Here is a 23,296-nt window from a genome sequence, read left to right on the forward strand (position 1 = left end):
TTGTAATGGCAAATTACTCTATGCTATTAGAGGTGTATTTTTTATTCATGGACATTAATTTGTCATTAAGCGGCATTAGTTTAGCACTTTTATGTGAAAGACGTGACCTGAAAGAGGAGACGCGCTGCTGTGAAGGGAGAGGGAAGGGACATGCGTGCTTTAGGTAGAGCGTTTTATCACCACCAGGAAAACAGAGGGGCATTTGTTTTATTATTATTTTTTTCATTTGTTTTATTTTCTGCTTTTACAAGCGTAAAAGATCATTTCACCAGATTGAAGGCGTTGTTCTGTTTACAGTGTGCACATTTGGATCATCTAGTAAAGCAAAACCAAAATTCTGGCTATTAATCATTCCGAAGCCAAGAACGTAAAGGAGTGAGAGGGAGCAAACAGCTTCGCGCCCTAAATCTCCCTCCTCTGTGACTGATGCTTATTAGTCATCCCTTGTCTTCATTTAGTTTACACTAAATGGGCTACCATGAGAATTCGTCATTTTTCTCTCTTCGGTGAAGGTACAAAGGTTTATAGAATGCTAGTCTCTCATGAGGATATTAGAATTCTGGATATTTTGTTCCTTTTTTCCCCCATAAATGGTGGTTTTACTGTTCTTTTACCAAGAATGTATGTTTTCCGCTTTCAACTTTGAGAAGCACTGGATCCTTGAAATAGCTTCACAGAAGCTGAAAGTATTAGACTGCTGCTTTTGCATCAATTTCCTCATGGGTTAATGTGGTTGCAGAATGTCTCGCCCACCTCAATTTACCCCGGGGCTCTTGAAGGCAGGGATCAGGCCTAACTGCCCTCTATGTCTTACCCTTCCTTCTCATCACATGAGCTCAGGATGTGTATTTGTCAGCTTGGGCTGCCATAACAAAATGCCCCAGATTGGGTGATTGAAACAATAGACATGATTTTTCACAGCTTCAGAGGCTGGAAGTCTGAAGTCAGGGTGCCAGTGCAGTGGTGTTCTGGTGAGAACCCTCTTCCTGGCTTGCAGATGCCCGCCTTCTTGCTGTGTTCTTGCAGGGTAGAGAGACAGCAGGCTCTTGGACGTGTCTTCATATAAGGACACTAATGCTATCACATGAGCCCCCTTCCCCACCCTTCACTCTTCTGAATCACCTCCCAAAGGCCACATCTCCAACTACCATCACATGGAGGCTTAGAGCTTCAACACAGGAATTTTGGAGGGCTACAGTTCAGTTCACAGCAGTATGTATTGAGGGAATGAATAGTGCATCCACTCAGTAATTTTGCCCTGCTTTTTCCATATTGAGATTTTATATTAGGAGAAGAAAATATATTAATAAGTCAGTCTTTCATTAGTTTTACCCATTGAATACATTTTTGTAAGTTGGAAATACTTTCTGTGGGAATTGCATTTGGCACTGAGGATCTTGCGTCTTTTACAGCATTATGATAGGGTTGTGATTATTTAACTAAGTAACACTATAGTGATGTATAGAAAGTTATCTCTTCCAAATAATGTATTATTATAATTTTAATTATTAAATTAACAGAATCTCCTAAATATATAATACATGGTGGGTGTTCTGAATAGAATAATTTATCTTCAAGGTTGAGAAGTTAGAACTCATGCTCATTTTTCTCTAACACTGAGCTATTTTTTCCACATTAGATAAGACAAATGATTGTACCAACATATATATTTAATATGCCCCTAATCAAATACACCAACCACATGCTGTTCCATAGTTCACTGGAGCTGATACTTTTCTATTTGGAGAAAGTTAGAGTACAAAGTTTGGAAAATATATTACAAATGGTTTAATATTTTGGATTTTTTTTTAATCAGTGAAAATGATCGGAAAGGATGGAAATGTATCAGCCCTAGTATATCTTAGCCAACTACTAATTATTTGCTCTAGTTGAGAGTACTTGCTCTCTGGCATGGATAATCCAAAATGTCATATTTGCCAAATAACATTAATATTTGGCTCTAATATGTACCATAAGATCTTTTAGTAGCCATTTTAAGATCCCAATTACTTTTTTCATATGCTATTAGGTTGGCTTTTATTCTGTAAGTCCATACCAAAGGATGTCAATAGTGGCAATTCAGAGGCATGCTGGCTGGCCAGGGGTCATTTTGGCATTTTAATTCGTTATGTGGATAATCTGAGGTTGACTGTATCATCCTTGTTTGTTAAGTTTTTTTAAAAAACAATTTTTTTTCAACGTTTTTATTTATTTTTGGGACAGAGAGAGACAGAGCATGAACAGGGGAGGGGCAGAGAGAGAGGGAGACACAGAATCAGAAACAGGCTCCAGGCTCCGAGCCATCAGCCCAGAGCCCGACGCGGGGCTCGAACTCACGGACCGCGAGATCGTGACCTGGCTGAAGTCGGACGCTTAACCGACTGCGCCACCCAGGCGCCCCTTGTTAAGTTTTTAAATAGAAAAAAGATTGCCTTGAAGGATTTTTCTCCTACTAGTAATTTTTATTCAAAGTTAACGTTGTTAGCTGGGCAATTTTAAAATTTCAGCATGTTTTTCTCAAAAGTAAAACGTTTTCAATGTTTTATGAATGCTGGAGTTCAGAATCAATACACAAAGCAAACAAATATCAATCTCATTTAATTCTGTTTTTAATACTTGGAAATTAGAGGCATTACAAGAAAATCTGTGTTTCATTTGAGATATTCATACCCCCACCCACCATCCACCCTCAATATGTTTCTACTCAAATGTCTGCCTTTTCCTCTAAGACTAAACAGCCTTTCTGCCCCTGACTCTGTGGTGTGCTTCTGTGTTTCCTGTGGTTTCAATGTCTCCTTCTCCACTGGCTCCTTCCTTTGGTTTTTAAAATAGGATCAATAAGATAGGACAGACTTCTCTTCTCCTCTCAGTATCACAGCCCTCTCCCATTCACTTCCAAACTGTGATCAGTGTCTGTACTTCCTTATCTTCTATTCACTCTTCAATCCTATTGAACTCAGTCCTCTGCCTCATTACTCCTCAACAGCTGTTCCAACAAAGGTCCCAAAGCCGCCCAATTATCAAAGGCAGTGGGCCCCTTGTGGTGTCTTAATGTGACCGCTCTACAGCATTTCCACATTGGTAGCTCCACTCTGCTACAGTTTTCTTTTCTCAAGACTCTCTCCTAATTCTTCTTTTCATTCAGATCCTATATAAGCTCTTCTTTGAGCAGCTCCTTCACTCTTCATCCGGGCACAGTGGCTCCATGCTGGTACTGCTCTCTGCTTACTGTCGCTCTCTTTCATCCACATGCTGAGGGCTACTGATTGCAGTCCCCTCTCCCGAGCGCCAGACCTCTTTGGTCAGCCAACATTTGCACTTGGTATCTGCCCCTCCCCACACTTTATATTCATCTGTACCCAGTCTCACACACTCCCCTTTCCTCCCCATCTTTGTTAGAAAACTTCCATCCTTATAGTAACCCAAAGCAGAAACCTTGCTAGAATCTTACACTGCTCCATGGTCTCATGAATCCTTCTAAATTCTATTGGGTTAGCTTCTTAAACAGCTGTTAAGTATGCCTTGTTTTTAAAATCTTCATGGGGCGCCTGGGTGGCGCAGTCGGTTGAGCGTCCGACTTCAGCCAGGTCACGATCTCGTGCTCCGTGAGTTCGAGCCCCCCGTCGGCCCCTAGGCTGATGGCTCAGAGCCTGGAGCCTGTTTCCGATTCTGTGTCTCCCTCTCTCTACCCCTCCCCCGTTCATGCTCTGTCTCTCTCTGTTCTAAAAATAAGTAAACGTTGAAAAAAAAAATTTAAAATCTTCATTATCACGGACATCTGTCAGGTCTGGATTACCTTTCTGGGTAGTAGCTCAGCTGTGCCCCCAGCCTATTGTCTAATGCTAATCAACACCTTGCTGGAGAATCTAGGTCACTTTAATGGCCCACAAAACAATTTATTTCCCTAAAACCCAAGCTGGATCCTTATCACCTGGTTACACAATAGGTTTCCAACCTTGTTCTTTTTCTCTCTTGTCTCCCTGATGTGTTCCATTCTTATTTTACCCAAGAACGGCATGTTTTATCATCTCGGGGCTAGCTGCCTAATCAGGATTTCTTCTTGGGTATCACAGGGCACGTGACCTTTCTGAGTGTGAACCCACCCTACAAACCCAGGAGTCATCCTAAAATCCTTCAAATCCTTGTGCCCCAACATACATTGTCACCAAGACCTTTCAACTCAACCTCTTTCACTTTTTTAAATGCAATTTTTGAGAGCAGTTTTAGGTTTGCAACAAAATTGAGAAGAAGATACAGACATTTCTTATTAATAACCCTCCCCCACATATGCATAACCTCCCTCATTAACATCCCCCACCAAAGTGGTACATTTGTTATCATTGGTGAACCTACACTGGTACATCATTATCAAGAGTTCACAGTTTACATTATTATGGTTCACTCTTGGTGGTGTCCATTCTATAGGTTTGGATAAATGTATAATGAAATGTATCTGCCATTACAGTATCATGCAGAGTAGTCTTACTGCCCTAAAATTTTTCTGTGCTCTGCCTATTCATCCCTCCCTTTCCCACCTCAACCCCTGGCAACCACTAATCTTTTTACTGTCTACACAGTTTTACCTGTTAAAGAATGTTGTGAAGTTGGAATCAGACAGTATGTAGCCTTTTCACATATTTCCTCTATATCTTTTTGTGGCCTGATGGTCCATTTATTTTTATGACTGAATAATATTCCATTACCTGGTTGTATCAGTTTATTTATCCCTTCACCTACTGAAAGAACTTCTTGGTTGCTTCTAAGTGTAGGCAGTTATGAATAAATCTGCCGTAAACATCTGTGTACAGGTTTTTGTATGAACCCTCTTAGTACTTTAAATCCCTCTCATTCTATTCTTGTTACCACTGTCTTCATTTAAATTTTCATTATTTCCTAGACTAAAGAAACTTCCTGCTAGCCAATGAATCTGCCTTCACTCTTGCTCTATTCTGCTGCCTCCTTTGAAAGTGTTTGACTGATTTTGTAAAAATAGCTTTAAAAAATTCTAATTGACTGGTTTGTAAAACAAAAAAAAAAAACCAAAAAACAAAAATAAAACAGGCTGATAATGTCATAGTCTTGCTTAAAATCATTCATTAGTCAGTAGATCACCACAAACTCAGGATAAGGTTCATTTCTTCTAATCTGACACCTAGGTTCCATCTTTATTATGAAACTTCTATCTCTTGAGCCCTTTAAAAAAAATTACTACCTGTGTGTGATGCCACAGTCATTATGAACTTCATGCATTTCTCTGTACCTGAAACTGTATGAAGCCTCCTTCTCGGTGGATTATTCTTCCCTCCTTTTGTCACCTTATGAATTCCTCTTTAACCTTTAAGTACCTTGCTCACGTGTTATCTTCTCTTTTGAAGTTGCCCGGTCAGTCCACCTAGTTGGAGTCAGATTTCTCTCTTCTTCATTAATTATGAGTAGTCTTCCAGGGTGCTGATCACATTATATTGTCTGTGTTTATTTACCTATCTATTTCCCCATGATACAAGTTTGTGTCCCAGAGTTATGTGACCTTGGGCAAACTACTTAACCTCTTTGCCCCCACTCCTCATCTGTAAAATACAGATATGGGATCTTGTATACAATCTACCTTTTAAGGATGTTGAAGGATTCAATGAGATAGTGCAGTATTAGCCTATAGTATGTGCCCTAGAAACCAGAGCCAATAGAATGCATTGTTTCCCTTGTGAATTCCTCTGTTAGTTCTACAGTTATCTTCTTCCCCTTTCCCTTCACTCTTGTCTTCCTTCATTCCTGGAAATGTCAGCAAATTTACTACCTACCTCCAATTGACAGCATATTGGACAAGTAAGTCTGTTCCTGAAAATTTTGAAAGTAATCACCATTCTGTAAAAGATATTTTTTCTTTTAGCCCCTTTTCTTTGATTTTGTAGAAGGGCATATATTGATTATTTTAGGGGGAAAAAGTCGCAAATAATTTAAATGAACCATCACTTTCTCTCTGCCTCTGAATTGTGAAAACATACACTGAAATTGTACTTCAATAAATAGCAAAATCAGTGCTTTTAAAAGCAACACATTTACATGGTACTATTGCTTTGTAGTTAGGCAGTTTTGTTTTACCATTTCTCTCACCCTTCCTGGAAATAAAACATCTTGCCTCATTCTCATATACAGAATCCAAGCAAAAAAAAAAAATGGAAAAACAGCTTTCCTTTCTAGCTTAGCATAAAGTAGTTGCTTAAAAATGCATCTTTGTTTGTGTTCCTTCTGGTGCCATGAAACCTCCCTGTGGTAGGAATTTTTTAGACTGTAGTTGTGTGGTGTTCTAAGGTCTCCTAACTAGGGGAAATGAAACCAGTGAATTTGTTTAAAAGAAGAAAAATATAAGTTATTCCTTACTAGGAGAATGCTACTGACATGCCCACCTCCGTCCCAATTGTCATTCCTTCCTGAACCTTCTCCTCCCCCTTTCTTATTCTCTATCCACAGATGTCCTTTAGAACAGGTTTCTGGCCTTTTCCCACATTGAAGGACGTGTGCTCAGGCCCTGGGAAAATGACTGCTTGTCTGTATCATTAAATCAGCTCTAGGTACCCTGGCCTTAGCCTCCTGCATTCAGTATGTTTGCCCGCTGCAGAGGCTGGGATGAAGGAGTGGGGTCAATTTGTTTTGCTGCAAGAATATAGAGTCATTCCATTCTTTACTCAAATGCATACTCTGTATTAGTGGTTCTTAAACTTGACCATATGTGGAATCACCTGAATGGCTGGTTAAAACAAACTCCTGGGACCCACTCCCAGAGTTTCTGATTCAGGAGGTCTGGTGAGGAGACTGAGAATCTGTGTTCTAACAAGATCCCAACTGACAGCGACATACTGGTCTGGGGACCACAGTTTGAGAACCACTGCTTTAGACGCTGTTGCCACACCATGTCAATTATGTGCCTGGTAAATCACTGACACTTGGATTTCAAAAGTGTCCTCATATTCAGATAAATTCAAACTGGTCCTAGTTTGTACTTATGAAAATATCGATGTTATGTATCCTTCACAACATCCAAAATATAAAAAGTCAAGACAATGCAGATTTGAAACAAACCACCAAGAAAAACCCCTTCCAATCCTCATTTTTATGTATAATAATGATTAAGTGCAGTTATCCACATAGACTGTCTACAGAATTGAGCTAATTTTCAGCACTCTGATTTTGTATACCAGAGCTAAGTAAGGAAATACATCATAATAACTTCTATGTTGTTCTTTAAAAAAAATTGTAACCTGATTTTGCCTCTCATAGTTCAAAAAAAGTTGATGGTTACTGAAATTTTAAAGCCCTAGTTGCACAGATAGACTATTTTCAATTAAAGAAAGAAAAATATGTGTACATTAAGTTCCTCTATAGTCCATAATTCAGTGGTAATTGCTTGATGTGCTGAGCCAGCTTTAGTAAACTTTGCAATAGCATCTTGCCACACATGGTGAATGGGGCTCGAATTATTAGTTGTTGATGGTGGCCATGTTTCTGTGCTTCCTTCCTAGATTTCCAGCTTACTACAGACTTTCCCAAAGAACAATATAAAATTATTCATGAGCCTTGGATATTATGCATACACTGATTATGAAAATGTATTAGTAACCTAATTGTAGAATTCCTCTGTTATACACCACAAATATATTTAAATAGGCCTTCAAAGACTCCAAGAATTAGAGCATGCTGAGGGTTTTTTTTTTTCCAGTGGTTTTTTTTCAATTGCTGCTAATATTTTGTTTTAGTTGAATCAGAATGTATCATATACATATTTGTATAAATATAAGAATATATAGTTGCATATAGTTGTCCAGATATATGTATATCTGTATATGTTTATATACAAATATATCTCTCTGTATATATATGCAGAGATAAAAATAAGGTATACCAGATAAAAATACCCACTTTTACATTATTTTATTATATCACAAGTAATGTGGTCTGCATTGTCAGTGAATTGCTCATTTTTTCTTTCATAAAAATTAACTTCACCCCATCAACCCTCATGTAAAATCTTATAGAGGAAACTCACAGATCCCTTTATATACATAATACACATGCTAATTTTTTTGCTACATGATTCATCCCAAGGCTATTAAAATGTTTTGGTTTTGTTTATTTGGTTGTTTGTTTCAACATGTTCCAAGGGGCCAGCGCTTGCCCACACACCCACAACAAAGCCCTTCATGCTGCCTCCTCTACTCCTGGAGTGCAATCCTTTTTGCAGCACCAGGTCCTGTAGTCACATAATACCTTGATTTATAACTAGGTTGTAATCCAAATAGGAAACAGGTGGAATCACAACCGGGTATGGTGCCTTGGATATTAATGGCCTGGCTCAGCAGTGGAATTTCTAAAGCTGTATACACTTTTTTGCCTTAATTATGCATTCATTAAAAGCTTTTATACCCAACAGAATAAAGTAAATATTTTTTGATCTCCATAGTGTGCTCCCAGACTGTAGATTTGCACAGCAGGGTCTTGATAATCTGAATAAATTGTATTTCCCCAAGGAGTTTATCTTTCAAAGAAGGTCATAAAGAAATGTAGTTCTTCCATCCTTAGATTTCTTCATGTGCCTTTTCTGCTACATGTAATATAGAGCATGGGAACCAGAGTACATTCTAGTAATACATACTTGGTGATGGTCCAGTATAATGTCTCAATCTGTTTTCCTTGTTTATTTCTGGTGAAGTCTTTCTTAAATACAGAAGAAATGAATGACTTTACATGACAACTATGCTTTTTTGTTTATATTTGTAGAAAAATTAGTCCACAGGAGACATTCAAGTGTTTGCTTCCCTTCACCCAGTGAATAAAATTTATGGAATAGGCAAAGCTATAGTTTAAGCAGTGTTTGCTTCCCTTCACCCAGTGAATAAAATTTATGGAATAGGCAAAGCTATAGTTTAAGCACTGTTAATAGCACTGTACAAAGAGTGTAGTAATAACAGATGTTATATGTACGTTGAACTTCTACTATGTGGAAGACACTTTGCAAGCACTCTTGGGAATCCTTACCAATAGATCACTTCTGCCATTTTTTAGTTGAGAAAATTAGACTCAGAGAGGTTAACCATTTGCTGAGCTCATCCAGATGGGTCAGCTTCAAATCACGTGATTTTCCCCACATGGCTAAGTTGAAGATGTAACTTGTTCCTTGTCCCTACAACTTAAGACCCAATAAAAGAGACAGGGAAAAGATAAAATTATAAACCCAAAGATATATGCACAACCAGATGAACTTATAATTTTTCTGAGTCGTAAAGAATAAGGTGGAAAAACACCTGATATTGAAGGATAGCCTAAAAATAACAGGGGCACCTGGGTGGCTCAGTTGGTTAAGTGGCCGACTTCTGCTCAGGTCATGATCTCGCGGTCCATGAGTTCGAGCCCTGCGTCGGGCTCTGTGCTGACAGCTCAGAGCCTGGAGCCTATTTCAGATTCTGTGTCTCCCTCTCTCTGACCCTCCCCCATTCATGCTCTATCTTTCTCTGTCTCAAAAATAAATAAATGTTAAAAAAAAATTTAAAAATAAAAATAAAAAAAATAACATAAAATTGTGAAAAGTTTAGGCAATAAATATTCTCTCTGTCTTTGGGCTGCCATATTTATCTCCAGTGTGGCCAACATTTTAGGCATGTACTTTAAAAGTGTCTTACTTAAATATTTCATAAATTTATTTAATATTTTAAAAAATTAAAACATTAAATTTTTTTAAGGAACAGGAGAATTTGTTTTATTGCACACTAAGAAATGAAAGCAATAAGAGCTGAAGTTTTAAAGGTATGACATTCTGTCTTGCCTGCCCACTACCCATCAATCAAAACTAAGTAGCTGCTTATAAAGACAGAGAGGCAGATCTAAAGTACAGATACAGTCTGTACCTTTGTGCACGACTGGGGGGAAAAGTAAGTAACCACTGGCAAAAAGTTAAAGGAATGATACAAATAGCTCCTGTAATTAGAAGTAAGAAGAGAGAACAATCCTTTCAGCTGGAATGGGCTGGCTTTGCTGGCTTTCTTAGGAAGTGGAATCTGATCTTGGTTGTCCCTCCCCTCTGCTCCTTCTCACCTCAGGAGGGGAAAGCATATAATACAGAACTTCCCTTTCCTACAAGCTTTTTAACATCTGTTGAGTCAAACAGTCTTCAGATACTTCACAAATAATATGCTTTTGACAAACAGCATGGACATTTGTGTATTTCTGGTTATCACTAAATGCCAAGAGAGGTAAGGTTCTTTTTTAGCATTCTGGGAAGGAAAACAAAAACAAAAACAAAACACCCGAATATGAAAGTCCGAAGACCCAGGATTCACTGTAGAAGCTAGGCCTGATGCATCTGGCATCACAAGTGGGCTTTCCACCATATTTGTCAGTTCTATGAAAAAGCTGATGTGTGGTTTACATCAGGAGAAAATTTCTTATGCTCAGATCATTTATTTGAGGGTATCTTTCTTAGTTAATTGTGGGAGATCTGTTTATTTTGCCCAACTGTAAAATAATACCTATAAAAAAACTGTCATTTCCTCTTTCCATTTGAAGTCATGGATGTGTTTTTAAAAAAAAATGGGCTGCTTTTTAAAATTCATAATCCAACAAATATTTTTCAGTTATAATCTATGATAAAGGCATTATGATTGACAGTGTATGGGATACAAAATCATAAGATGCAAACCTATTTTTACTAGTTTACTAGAAACAATTTTACTTTTTGGAAGTAAATGCATTTGCATTAATAGCTTTTGGAAGACATATGCATTAATAGCTTAGTGAGAAGTTAGTTGGTGTGTTACAGGAGACTTAAAGTAGAAAGCATTAGGATTCAGTCAGTGACAAGGGTTTCATATTTATTATATCTGACTTGGTACTTGGTCCCTCTAAGCAGCAACACAATGTTTTTATAAAAATCAAACCATACTGGTTTTATATGCAGAATGGGTATATAAAGCTATTTGGGTTAGATTTGAGAGTAGTTTTTTTTTTTTTTTTTTTTTTTTTTAATTCTTGACTTCCATAATAAGGGTGACTTTTCATTTAGAGGGGTTCTTAAAATATGATGTAATGTCAACATTTTTTAATGGAACTTCAAGTATGCTATTACATGGTGGTCATAGAAACCACTATGTCTCTTGATCATCTTTGTCTGTAGTAAAGTATTGACTGACGTGTAGCAATTTAGGTGACATTTTGAATGAGGGTGTAACAGAAGGGCATCAGTAATTGGATATGAAAGATCATAACTGTAATAGTGAAACACAACATTGTTAAAATAGTCACATCTGTTGAATGTTATTGCCTAGAAAAATCTGGAATCTTATTCAATTTGGTCATTTTAGAGGGAGAAAATTCAGGAAATCAAAATGACATTATTTTTATTTTGATCTTGAGAGAAGTTTATTAGCTTGACTACAAGGTCATAGTTTTCCATACTGATATAGTTTGTTGATGCTTATCTTTATTTCACAAGTCAGTGATGTTCTCAGAACTAGATGAGGCAACAAGAGAAATAGATGTTATAAAGGCCATGTTTTGCATGGGTATCGTTGGTATTAAATCAAAGGATCTCCCTCAGATTTGCAAATCTTATCAGTTTAGCAAAGACTCTTAGATTTGGGAAAGAGTATTTATGGGGCAGACGTTGGGGATACTCTACAGTAGATGCAATCACAAGATGACAGCTGTTTTCTGTGTTCTGTATAATTCCTATGCTAGGGCTATGATTAAAATACAGTGCTGGATGGGCAAGAGGTTACTGACAGGTCAGGGGTGGCATGGGTGTGGCTGAAACAAAGATAGACTACACATTATAAATAGGCATTGTTGGTTTGCAGCTTGTATCACTGTTGGCACGCATCAGGACACATCCCTTGGCTGTCACATACAGAAGCTAGGCTGTGGGTTACATGCAGGGAACATGCAGACCCCAGCTGTAAGGCTGCATACACATTTTCTCCCATTCAGGAAACTGTGTTAGAATGCAAGGGAGTTCAGCGATAGGCTTAAATCTGCTCAAAATTCTAAAACAAAGAAAATCTTCTGGGAACTTTGGTCACAAACTATTAGTATTTGCTTAATTGAGATAAGGAGAGACACTTGCTAATACAACAGCCAGTCGCTATGCCACAGATGCGAACCCCACCAGGGAATATCATGGAGGTGGACACCCATCATTCTCTTGCTACCTCCCCTGGCTTGTGAAGAGTAGTGGAAGGGCCACAGGTCTACCCACAGCCCCCAAACTGTCCTGCTTCCTCCCACTCATGTCCTTACCACCTAATAATTTGCCTCACAAATTTAATTACTTTTGAATATAACCCCAAATAAAGAGTACTTGTCTTTTTCATGCTTTCTTTGCCCTACTACCTTCAGTAGTTAATCGGGGGAATCACCATTTGAAAGATTTAATTAGGGGAATAGACCACACAGCAAGACTGAATTTGGGGAATATATAAGTTTAAAGATTATTGCACTTGAAACTCTAGTGTTTATTCCACAGCTGTATAGTATTGGGAACACATTTTATGGTTCTTCTTGTTATTTAACTTGTCATCCACACTATAAGAAACAAATAGAAGGGAAGAGAGAAGGCAAATAGCCCTAAACCAAAGGAAAATAAATACTATTTAAAAAGATTCCCCAAAGAACAACAATGTATGCACCATAATTCCGAATAGAAACTAAATTTCAAGTGAGAAGCAGTGTGACAGAAATGAAACCTTTTTAGAAAAATAAAAAAGATTGTCCTTTTGCTCAAGAGAGTTTCTTCTTGCTGAGCTATAATTTCCGTTCAAAATCACTGCCTCTACCTGGGTGCTTGGATTTTGAAGTCATAGAATGTAGGAGAATGGTGACAATCTCATAATTAGGACAAAGTATCATTTGAAAAGGTACTTTGATCTGAATAGCCAATTGATAGAGGAAATAGTTCTCTCTTGGACTGAAAAAGAAATTTTGGGTGGATTGCAATTTTTTTTCCACAGCAGAGCTGTTATTTTGCACTGGTCCATTAACGCTTTCAACTCTAGTCATGGTTACCAGTTTGTCCACTTGGAAAACTGAATAGCCGGTGGCTGTGCCTTTGTGTGTATGTGTAGGAAGGACAGAAACAGAAGGGAAGTGAGGGAGGCCAATGAGATATGAAATATGGGATTATTTGAATGATGTTCAGAATTGGATAGATATGTTGGAAAGACATGGCCATGTTCTGTTTCGCTTGGTTTTAGTAAACAGAAAAATCTCATGGACATTCTTTCATTAAACTCATGTATTCAGCATCTGTTCCCTTAGATACCAGGGACACAATGCAATCCTTGGCACCAGGGAGCTTAGACTTCATAGAGGGAGACTGATCTATAATCAAAGGGCACTTAGAGTGACAAGTGCTGTGTTAGAAATCTGCAGAGGGCAAGGTGGAGGCACAAAAGAGGAAGTGATCAATTTGGCCTAAACCAGGGAAGCAGAAAAGATGAGATGGGTTCATTCATTCAACAAGTGTGGCTTGAGCCCCTACTGTGTGCCTAGCACTGTTTTAGGCACCAGGGATAAAGCAGTGAATAAAATAGGTGCTTCCTCCCATAGAACATACTTATTGTGGGTTGGGGGCAAACCTAACATAACTAAGTAGGCAAATGAATGCAGAAGTGGTGAGTACCAAAAGCAATCAAGTAGACTAATGTGATAGAGGATAACATGGAGAGGAAGAGGGGTATGCTAATTTAGAAAGGATGGTCAGACAGAACAATGGAAGCATGGTTTTTCATCCATAGGAATTCTGCATATGTTGCTTCCTCTGTTTGGAATATTCTCCCTGCAATCCCATCACCATTCTGTTTTAAAATGCAGGTTTTATTATTCAGGTATGGTGAAGCTGACAGATAAGGACACAACTGCCATTGAAAAGATACTTCATTACAGTTTCCAAGAGGAGGGGGCCCCAGAATAGCCTTCGGACAACAAGGGGAAGCACTTGGGTTGGTTGGGAGATCCAAGGAATGAGGGGAAAGCATAGGCAAGAGGCCTTTATTGTGGCTTCTGCGGGAAAGGCAGGACAAAGCAGGGTAAGCAGGATTATGATTGTCTGGTTTGAATAGTTCAAACAAGGCTGTAGGACATATGAGTTGTCTGTAATTGTCCAGTACTCAGCCTTGGGATAATTAGAGTAGAAGAATATTGCCTTCTGGAGTGTAGAAGCCAGATACAAGGTGCACTCTTGAGCGAGTTGTTATCTCTAAAAATTGGCTAGCCCTGGGGGGGGCATTTGACACCCCAAATGCCAGAGCACCAAGAATACATAAAATAAGAAAATGTAGTTAATACACATTCCCATACAGTCTTTTGCCAAGTTAATATCTGCTCTTCTTTTAGCTCTGAGCTCCATGTGGCTTCTCATAGAAGCCTTTACTAAATGTCCACTCTAGGCCAAATCACCCATTATGGGCATTTACAGCCCTATGTTCCACCCTTTGTAGCCTTTACCTTAATTATAATTTTCCATTTATTTGTAATATGTTTTGATTAATGGCTTTCTCTTCCAATAGAGTATACTATACACTCTGTTAGGCCTGCAACTTGCCTATTTTTCCTCATCATTATATTGCCAGTGCTCGATGTGGTCCTTGTACGTGATGTGAATGTGTGGCCCATTGAAATGGCTGAAGCCAAGCCAGGGTGGGTGGGATTATTACCCTGTAGGGTAAGGAGGTCATCAGGGTCTCAATCATAGAAGGCTATAAAGTATTACTGAGTTTGGGGCGCCTGGGTGGCGCAGTTGGTTAAGCATCTGACTTCAGCCAGGTCACGATCTCGCGGTCCGTGAGTTCGAGCCCCGCGTCGGGCTCTGGGCTGATGGCTCAGAGCCTGGAGCCTGTTTCCGATTCTGTGTCTCCCTCTCTCTCTGCCCCTCCCCCGTTCATGCTCTGTCTCTCTCTGTCCCCAAAATAAATAAACGTTGAAAAAAAAATTAAAATAAAGTATTACTGAGTTTGGCCTTTTAACCTTAAAGAAATGGGAACCCACTAATGGTTTCTCTCTCTCTTTCTGTCTTTAATTGAAGTACAGTTGACACATAATGTTACAAGTTTCAGGTGTACAGTATAGTGATTCAACAAGTCTCTATATATAGTATTTAAGAATACACAATGAGGAAAAGACGGTCTCATCACAGATGTAGCTACCATCTGTCACCTACAACACTGTTACAATATCATTTACTGTATTTCCTATGCTGTGCCTTTTCCCTGTGACTTACTCATTCCATAACTGGAAGCCTACTTCCTTCATGCATTTTGCTCATCCTCTTACCTCCCTTCCCTCTGGCAAGCATCAAATTGTTCTCTGTATTCATGGGTCTGTTTCTACTTTTTGTTTGTTTGTTCATTTGTTTTGGTTTTAGACTCCACATAGAAGTGAAATCATATGGTATTTATCTTTGTCGGACTTATTTCACTTAGTATAATAGCCTCTAGGTCCATCCTAGACACCTGTGTTGTCACAGATGGCAAGATCTATTTTTTTATGGCTGAGTAATATTTCATTGTGTGAGTGTGAGTGAGTGTTTATATACCACATCTTAATCCGTTCATGATTGCTTCCATATCTTGGATATTCTAAATAATGCTGCAATAAACATAGGGATGTGCATATCTTTTCAAATTAGTATTTTCAGGTTTTCGAAGGGGGGGGGAGGGTAAATACATACCCAGTAGTGGAATTGCTGGACCATAGTATTTCTACTTTAAGTTTTTTGAGGAGCGTCCATATTGTTTTCCAGTTTACATTCCCAGTAGCCATGTGTAAGGGTTCCCTTTTCTCCACATCCTGACCAATACTTGTTATTTCTTATCTTTTTGATACTAGCCATTCTGACTGGTGTGAGGTGATGTCTCATTGTGGTTTTGATTTGCATTTCCCAGATGATTAAGTGATGTTGAGCATCTTTTCATGTGTCTATCGGCCATCTGTATATCTTTTTCAGAAACATGTCTATTTAGGTCTTCTACCCATTTTTTAATAAGATTATCTGGGGGACTTTTCTGAGGGGGTTTCAGTTGTGTAAGTTCTTTATATATTTTGGATATTAACCCCTTTCACATACATCATTTGCAAGTATTTTTTTCTGTTCAGTGGGTTGCCTTTTCATTTTGTTGATGGTTTCCTTCACTGTGTGAAATCTTTTTATTTTCGTGTAGTCCCAGTAGTGTATTTTTGTTTTTGTTTCCTTTGCCTGATAAGACAAATCTAGAAAAATTTTGATGAGGTCAGTGTCAAAGATATTAGTGCATATGTTTTCTTTCAGGAGTTTTATGCTTTCATGTCTCATATTTGGATCTTTAATACATTTTGAGTTTACTTTTGTGTGTGGCGTAAGAAAGTGGTTCAGTTTCATTCTTTTCCGTGTAGCTGTCCAGTTTTCCCAACATTATTTATTGAAGAGACCGTCTTTTCCTCATTGTGTATTCTTGCCTCCTTTGTCATATAAATAAATAAACTCACCATACAAATATTAGTTTATTTTAGGGCTCTCTATTCTGTTCCATTCATCCATGTGTCTGTTTTTGTGCCAGTACCATACTATTTTGATTACTATAGCTTTGCAGTATATCTTGAAATCTGGGATTGTGATAACTCCATCTTTGTTCTTCTTAAGATTGCTTTTGCTCTGTGAAGTCCTTTGTAGTTCCACATAAATTTTAGTATCATTTGTTCTAGTACTATGAAAAACATAGTTGGTATTGGGTAGGGATTGCATTGAATCTATTAGATTGCTTTAGGTAGTATGGGCATTTTAACAGCATTAATTCTTCCAGTTCGTGAACATGGATATCTTTCCATTTGTTTGTGTTGTCTTCAGTTTCTTTCATCAATGTTTTATAGTTATACAGGTCTCTCACCTCCTTGCTTAAATTTTTCACTAGGTATTTTATTCTCTTTGGTACAATTATAAATGGAATTGTTTTCTTAATTCCTTTCTGCTACTTTGTTGTTAATATATAGAAACATAATTGACTTCTGTATTTTAATTTTGTATCTTGCAACTTTACTTCATGTTACTTGTTACTTCTGATAGTTTTTTTTGGAATCTTTATAGTTTTGTATGTATGCTATCATGCTATCTGAAAATATGTGAAATTTTCAATTCTGTTCTTTACCAATTTGGATGGATTTTATTTCCTTTTCTTTTCTGATTGCAATGGCTAGGAATTCCTGCACTATGTGGAATAAAAGTGGCAAGAGTGTACATTCTAGTCTTGCTCCTGTTCTAAGGGAAACTCTCAATTTTTCACCACTGTGTAGGATGTTAGCTGTGGGTTTGTCATATATGGCCTTTATTATGTTGAGGTATGATCTCTCTAAAACCACTTTGTTGAGTTTTTATCATGAATGAATATTAAACCTTGTCAATGCTTGTTCTTCATTTATTGAGATGATTGTATGATTTTTATTCTTTTTTTTGTTGACATGGTATATTATGTTTATTGATTTGTGAATATTGAACCATCCTTGCATTCCCAGAATACATTGCAGTTGATGGTGGTGAATGATCCTTTTAATGTATTGTTGAGTTCAGTTTACTAATATTTTGTTGAGGATTTTTGCATATATGTTCATTAAGGATGTTGGCCGATAGTTTTCCTTTTTTTGTAGTGCCTTTGTCTAATTTTCATATTAGGACAATGCTGGCCTTGTAGAATATATTTGAAAGCTTTCCTTGCACTTCTATTTTTTGGAATAGTCTGAGGAGAATAGGTATTAACTCTTTTTTAGGGGCACCTGGGTTGCTCGGTCAGTTAAGTGTTTGACTCTTGATTTTGGCTCAGGTTTTTCACAATCTCACAGTTTGTGAATTCAAGCCTCATGTCAGGCTCTACGCTGACAGCATTGAGTCTGCTTGAGATTCTCCCTCCCCCTCTCCCTCTGTCCCTCCCCTACACACACACACACACACACACACACACACACACACACACGCACTGTCTCCCTCCCTCCCTCTCTCTCTCTCTCTCTCTCTCTCAAAATAAGTGAATAAACTAAAAAAAAAAGCTTTTAAATATTTGGTAGAATTCACCTGTGAAGATGTCTGGTCCTGGACTTTGGTTTGTTGTGAGCTTTTTGATTACCAATTCCCTTTCTTTACTGGTAATTTGTATATTCAGAATTTTGGAAGATTATATATATTTCTAGGAATTTATCCATTTCTTTTTCAAATTTGTTGGTATATAATTTTTTATAATAGACTCTTATAATCCTTAATATTTCTGTGGTGTTGGTTGTTACGGCTCTTGTGTTTCTTATTTTATTCATTTTGTCTTCTCTCTTTTTTTCTTGGTGAATCTGGGTAAAGGTTTATCAATATTATTTATCTTTTCAAATAACCAGCTGCTGGTTTCATTGATCTTTTCTATTGTTTTTTAATCTCTATTTCATTTAGTTCTGCTCTGATCTTTATTATTTTCTTACTTCCAGTAATCTTGGGCTTCGTTCTTCTTTTGTGTATCCTTTAACTACAAGGTTAGATTGTTTACTTGATATTTTTTTCTTGTTTCTTGAGGCAGGCCTTATTAATTTTAAAAGATGATCAATATGATCAGATTCTTATAAAAAGAGAGGTTGGAGAATTTGATACTGGAGGCAGAAATGTTAATTAAGAACCCTGTTGCAGGAAGTGTGGATAGGAGATGATGAACAGAATAAGAACTGCTAAGGAGGAAGAGCAAACAGGATTTGGTGAATGACTGGTTATAAGGAAGGAATATGGGCCAGCTTTTGAGATCCTGATGTGGATGGTTGAATGTGGTCGTTTAACTATATCTTCATCCATTCCATTCTGTGGAAATCCAAGATAAGATGCCCTCTTACAGGTAGTTGGGAAAATGAATTCAGAGCTGAGAGAGGTTTGGGCTGCTTATATAAATGTGGAAGTCATTAACATGTAATCAGTTTACAACTCAACTGTATGTTTTTTACTTTGAGCGTCCTTCTTTTCCTTGACCTAATGGTATAGGTTATTTATGACTTAGATATCTAAAGGGACCACATTCTTCATTTTGACCTCCTCATGTCAGTGTTGAGTTGGGGTTTATAGATGCCAAACAGCAATGCTGAAATATACTTTATTATTCCTTGCCCACCAAATCTATTGCCTACTTCTCATATGCCAAATTGTGTGTGACAAGAGCTTTTCATTCATTATCTCCATGACAACCCTATGAGCCCATTGAGTTCTCCATATTGTAATTGAGGAATAGTGGGAAGTTCAGTGATTGACCAAGGTCATGGCCAATGGTAAGTATTTGGGCTGGATCTGAGCCAGGTTGACTTGATTTTATATATGGCCCTTGCTCTTCACCAATGTGGGTTGCCTCCAAGTGCCTGTGGTTGCTGCTCATTTGTTCTGACCCTGAATATGGTTTTTCTTTCTGTGATATCTAAAAGACTTTTTTAAAAAATAAATCTATAAGTATATATACAAAAACATTAATAGTGATTATCTCTGCATGGTGAAACATGAATGATTTTTGTTTTCTTTCCATACTTTGTATTTCCTGAATTTTTTGGAATAAACACTTATTACTTTTTATAACTGGAAACATAATGGCACTATTTTCATAACAGTGATTATTTTTTTCCATGCACAGCATTATAGGTGGGAATTTAATGCAATTTAACCATTTAACTTCCCACCTCCCCACATCACAATCATGAGCATCTTTAAAAGCAGCATTATTGGTATTATTTTGCTTACACATTGTCTTAGCCAAAAGGATAAGAGATGATGATTTTGCTTAAAGTTCACAAAGCCCCAACAAGAGGAATGCATGTTGTGGCATCATGACCTCACTGAAGGTGGCTTTTCTTTTATCCCTGAACTCCTCATTTTATACAGTTTAACTGTTGAATGTGTTAAGTATGCATGGCCAAGGGAGTGGAAACCTTGGACATGTCTAGAAAGCACTGGGGATTTGGGGAAATTATGTTTTTAAATAGAACAGAAAAGAAATGAAAAGGTAAAGATAGGGAGCAGACTTTTAACTGATATTTCTCTTGTACACAAATATGTGTCTGTTCAGCTCCCTTTTGCTGTTCAGACAGCCATTGACACTTGTCCTTTTAGCTTCTTAGTTTTCTATTAATATGAAATACTTCGTTAGTTTGGATTTGGGGGTTATGTAAAATTATGCCCTTAGGAAATGAAAACATTTCACGACTGGGGAAGCAGGCGTTCAATGATTACCTTCAAAAGAAACACAGCAGAAAAGAAGCACAATTAGGTTAAATTAATTCTCCAGTTCTTTGTGGTTTTGAATTGGTCTGCTTTTAAGCTGCAGGCATCTAATCAGAAGAAACCCAGTATCTCTTTACAAAGATACAAAGATGCTTAATAAAGAATATTTCATTGCTGCTGCATAATCCACTCCCAAACTTGTAGTTGTATAAACCGTTTGGGCAGGAGAACAAGTGGGAGAAAACATTTTTTGCTGGGCTCTGCCTGTCCACCTGTAACTTTGCTGAGTTTAGCTGTGTCTGCTCCTATGCATGCTAATCTGTCTGTGCGGTGCTGCTGGGTGCTGCCTCAGGACCTTGAGCCATGCCTTGGGCATGTGCTTGGGGTACTTGAAAAGCACTGACATCACCCGGACTTTGTCATGCCTTTGGGGGACTGCAGAGTGGTTTACTAGGACACTGAAGTCATATTTAGGACACTGAGCGGTTAAACTTGCTTCATAGATGTAGCGACCAGAAACAACATTGATCCCTAAGGAGTTGGTACTAAAGTCCTTTATGGAAGCAAGGGTTACACATTCTTTCCTTCCAGAGTAAAATTTACCAATCCTAAGAAGTAAGATTTGGGGAACAAGTTTAAACATTATTTGAAATGATTGGTGTGAGAGTCAAAATCTTCAATATCACTTTGATAAAATCTTCTGAATGGAAAGCCAGGGTATTTTGACTGAATGGCTGTGAGTGGACTCAGATATTTGAGTTGCTGTGGATTTTAGTGATCATCTATAGTAAACTTTATTTTAAAGAGAAGCATTTATTCCTTTTCAATTGTTTTGGCAAATAGAGTTATTAAGAGCCAGAATCTTATGCTGATTCCTGAAGTTAGCTAGCTTGACTCCCTGTTAGGATATAATTAAAGTGTCATCTCCCACCCAAAGAAATATAATCTAAAGTGGGGGGAAAAAAAGTCAAGTAGCTGTGGTGATGATGCAGCTGTTACTGAAAGAGCTGTTTCACAATTTCTTTATTAACATTTTATTATGTAGAACAGCACTGTGCTATAGAAATATAATGGGAACCACATCTGTCATTCTAAATAGTCTAGTAGCTGCATTTAAAGGAGGCTAAAAGAAACAGATGAAATTAATTAATTACTAACAGATGAAATAATTAAATAATAAAAAGAAACCTATGAGGGGCGCCTGGGTGGCGCAGTCGAGTCGGTTAAGCGTCCGACTTCAGCCAGGTCACGATCTCGCGGTCCGTGAGTTCGAGCCCCGCGTCAGGCTCTGGGCTGATGGCTCAGAGCCTGGAGCCTGTTTCCGATTCTGTGTCTCCCTCTCTCTCTGCCCCTTCCCCGTTCATGCTCTGTCTCTCTCTGTCCCAAAAATAAATAAATGTTGAAAAAAAATTAAAAAAAAAAAAGAAACCTGTGAAATTAATGAAATTGACATTTAACCTACTTTATCTAAAACAGTATCATTTTAACATATAATCAATATAAAATTAATGAGATATTTTACATTCTGTTTTTCTTATTCCTGGCATTTGGTATATCTTTAACACTTGTTGCACCTTCAAATCAGACTAGCCGTGTTTTAAGTGCTCAGTAGCCATTTGGGGCTAGTGGCTACCATGTTGGGCAGCACAAATTTAGAACATATTCCTTTCAGCTTTCAGATATGATAGAAATAGAATATAAATATTTTAGAGTTCTTAATATTCTTAGATAACTAGAAAAGGGGAAAATATGTTGAAAGTTACTTAAATAGATCAGTGGAGTGAAATAGCTATCTGATGGTATTTTGCATTCCTTAAGCTATTGGAAAATATTGCTCCCATATTAAAAATTTAAAGTTAATAATGGGGGGGAGGGAAACAATGTTCATTCTACTTGAAATAGGTAAGTTTTCTATCGACAAGCCTGTGTACCCACTGTGATTCTTGCAGAGTTAAAGAAAGTTTGCACAGGAGTCCTGTCTCTCTGGGGGCACTATTTTAGGGCCCTGGATACAAGCTTGAGAACCGGTAGAGACAGGGAAAATCCCTCCAGAATGAGCATGGCTACAGAAGCTCTTTGAAAAAGAAGGAAAGATTGCCACTGGCTGTCTGAATTTTTGAAGCTAACAAAAAATGAAGAACACTTATAAGTTGTTCCTCTTAGGTAGGTTTAATAGAATTATTCAGGACAAGAATATTTTCTGTGAGATTCCTTCATTTCCTGAGACCTTACATGTAAAAATATGTGTTTTAATTTCATTAAGCCAAGATGGGTTGTTTTGTTTTATTTTGTTTTTTTTAAGATGGGTAGTTTTAAGGATGTACTGAATTTGAGGTTTGGGGAAGAGTAGAGTCAAGTCTGTCTTAATATAGTTTGTGTCATCTAATCACGACTACCACTTTATCTGCACTCACAGTTTTTTTAGTAGAACAAACTTATTGCCTAAGAGCTATAAACTATGGTAAGGGTAGAAAAATCACTGTTCTTCACTGGTAAAATGGTTTTAAAAAGTTGCAAAGTTAACATTTCAATCAGTGAAACCAGAAACTCCTTTCAACCCCTTTATTAAGGTATCTTTAAGTATATGGGTTTTAAAAGAGGGACAAAGTCAGGAGAAAGGGTGAATTCTAGAACAGCAGTTCTCTGCCAGAGTCTTATAATTAAGGGATTTTTTTTTTTTTGTTTTTTACATTATCAGTGGAGTCCCATTTGCCCCACGCCTGTCATGCAAACCTTAGTGAGTCAGTCTGAATTTCTTGCCTGCTCTTTCTTGGATTAATTTCTAAGAGCTCTTTTTTTCCCCCCATTTTTATTTTATTTTATTTTATTTTTTGGCACCCAGGAATTAAATAGCTTTAATTACTTGGATCTGTACAGACTTGCTGACCTCTTTAACCTCACTTTGCTGGAGAAGGCAGTGATCGATTTCTTAGTGAAACATCTCTCTGAGCTCCTGAAGAGTCGCCCAGAAGACGTTCTAACGCTTCCCTATTGTCTGCTCCAGGAGGTTCTGAAGAGTGACCGCCTGACCTCCCTGAGTGAAGAGCAGATCTGGCAGGTAAG

At 37.7% G+C, this 23,296-nt stretch overlaps 1 protein-coding gene across 12 annotated transcripts in view; it reads left to right on the top strand.

Moving 5' to 3' along the window:
- KLHL32 (kelch like family member 32) overlaps positions 1 to 23,296 on the top strand; it is a 246,291-nt gene that overhangs the window by 130,366 nt on the left and 92,629 nt on the right. For 7 of the 12 annotated variants that reach the window (XM_086707456.1, XM_086707454.1, XM_086707458.1 and 4 more), the window contains one exon: positions 23,076 to 23,291. The exons of 1 other annotated variant lie outside the window; for it this stretch is intronic. In XM_086707456.1, the coding sequence (XP_086563582.1) occupies positions 23,076 to 23,291 (216 nt within the window). Of the gene's footprint in view, positions 1 to 23,075; positions 23,292 to 23,296 lie in introns of those variants that run through there. 4 more of the 12 variants (XM_086707459.1, XM_086707464.1, XM_086707468.1 and 1 more) reach the window with 2 other exon arrangements.

The sequence above is a fragment of the Puma concolor genome, chromosome B2 (assembly GCF_028749965.1).
Source record: "Puma concolor isolate L17-30 chromosome B2, mPumCon1.1.hap2, whole genome shotgun sequence".
Classification (NCBI taxonomy): domain Eukaryota; kingdom Metazoa; phylum Chordata; class Mammalia; order Carnivora; family Felidae; genus Puma; species Puma concolor.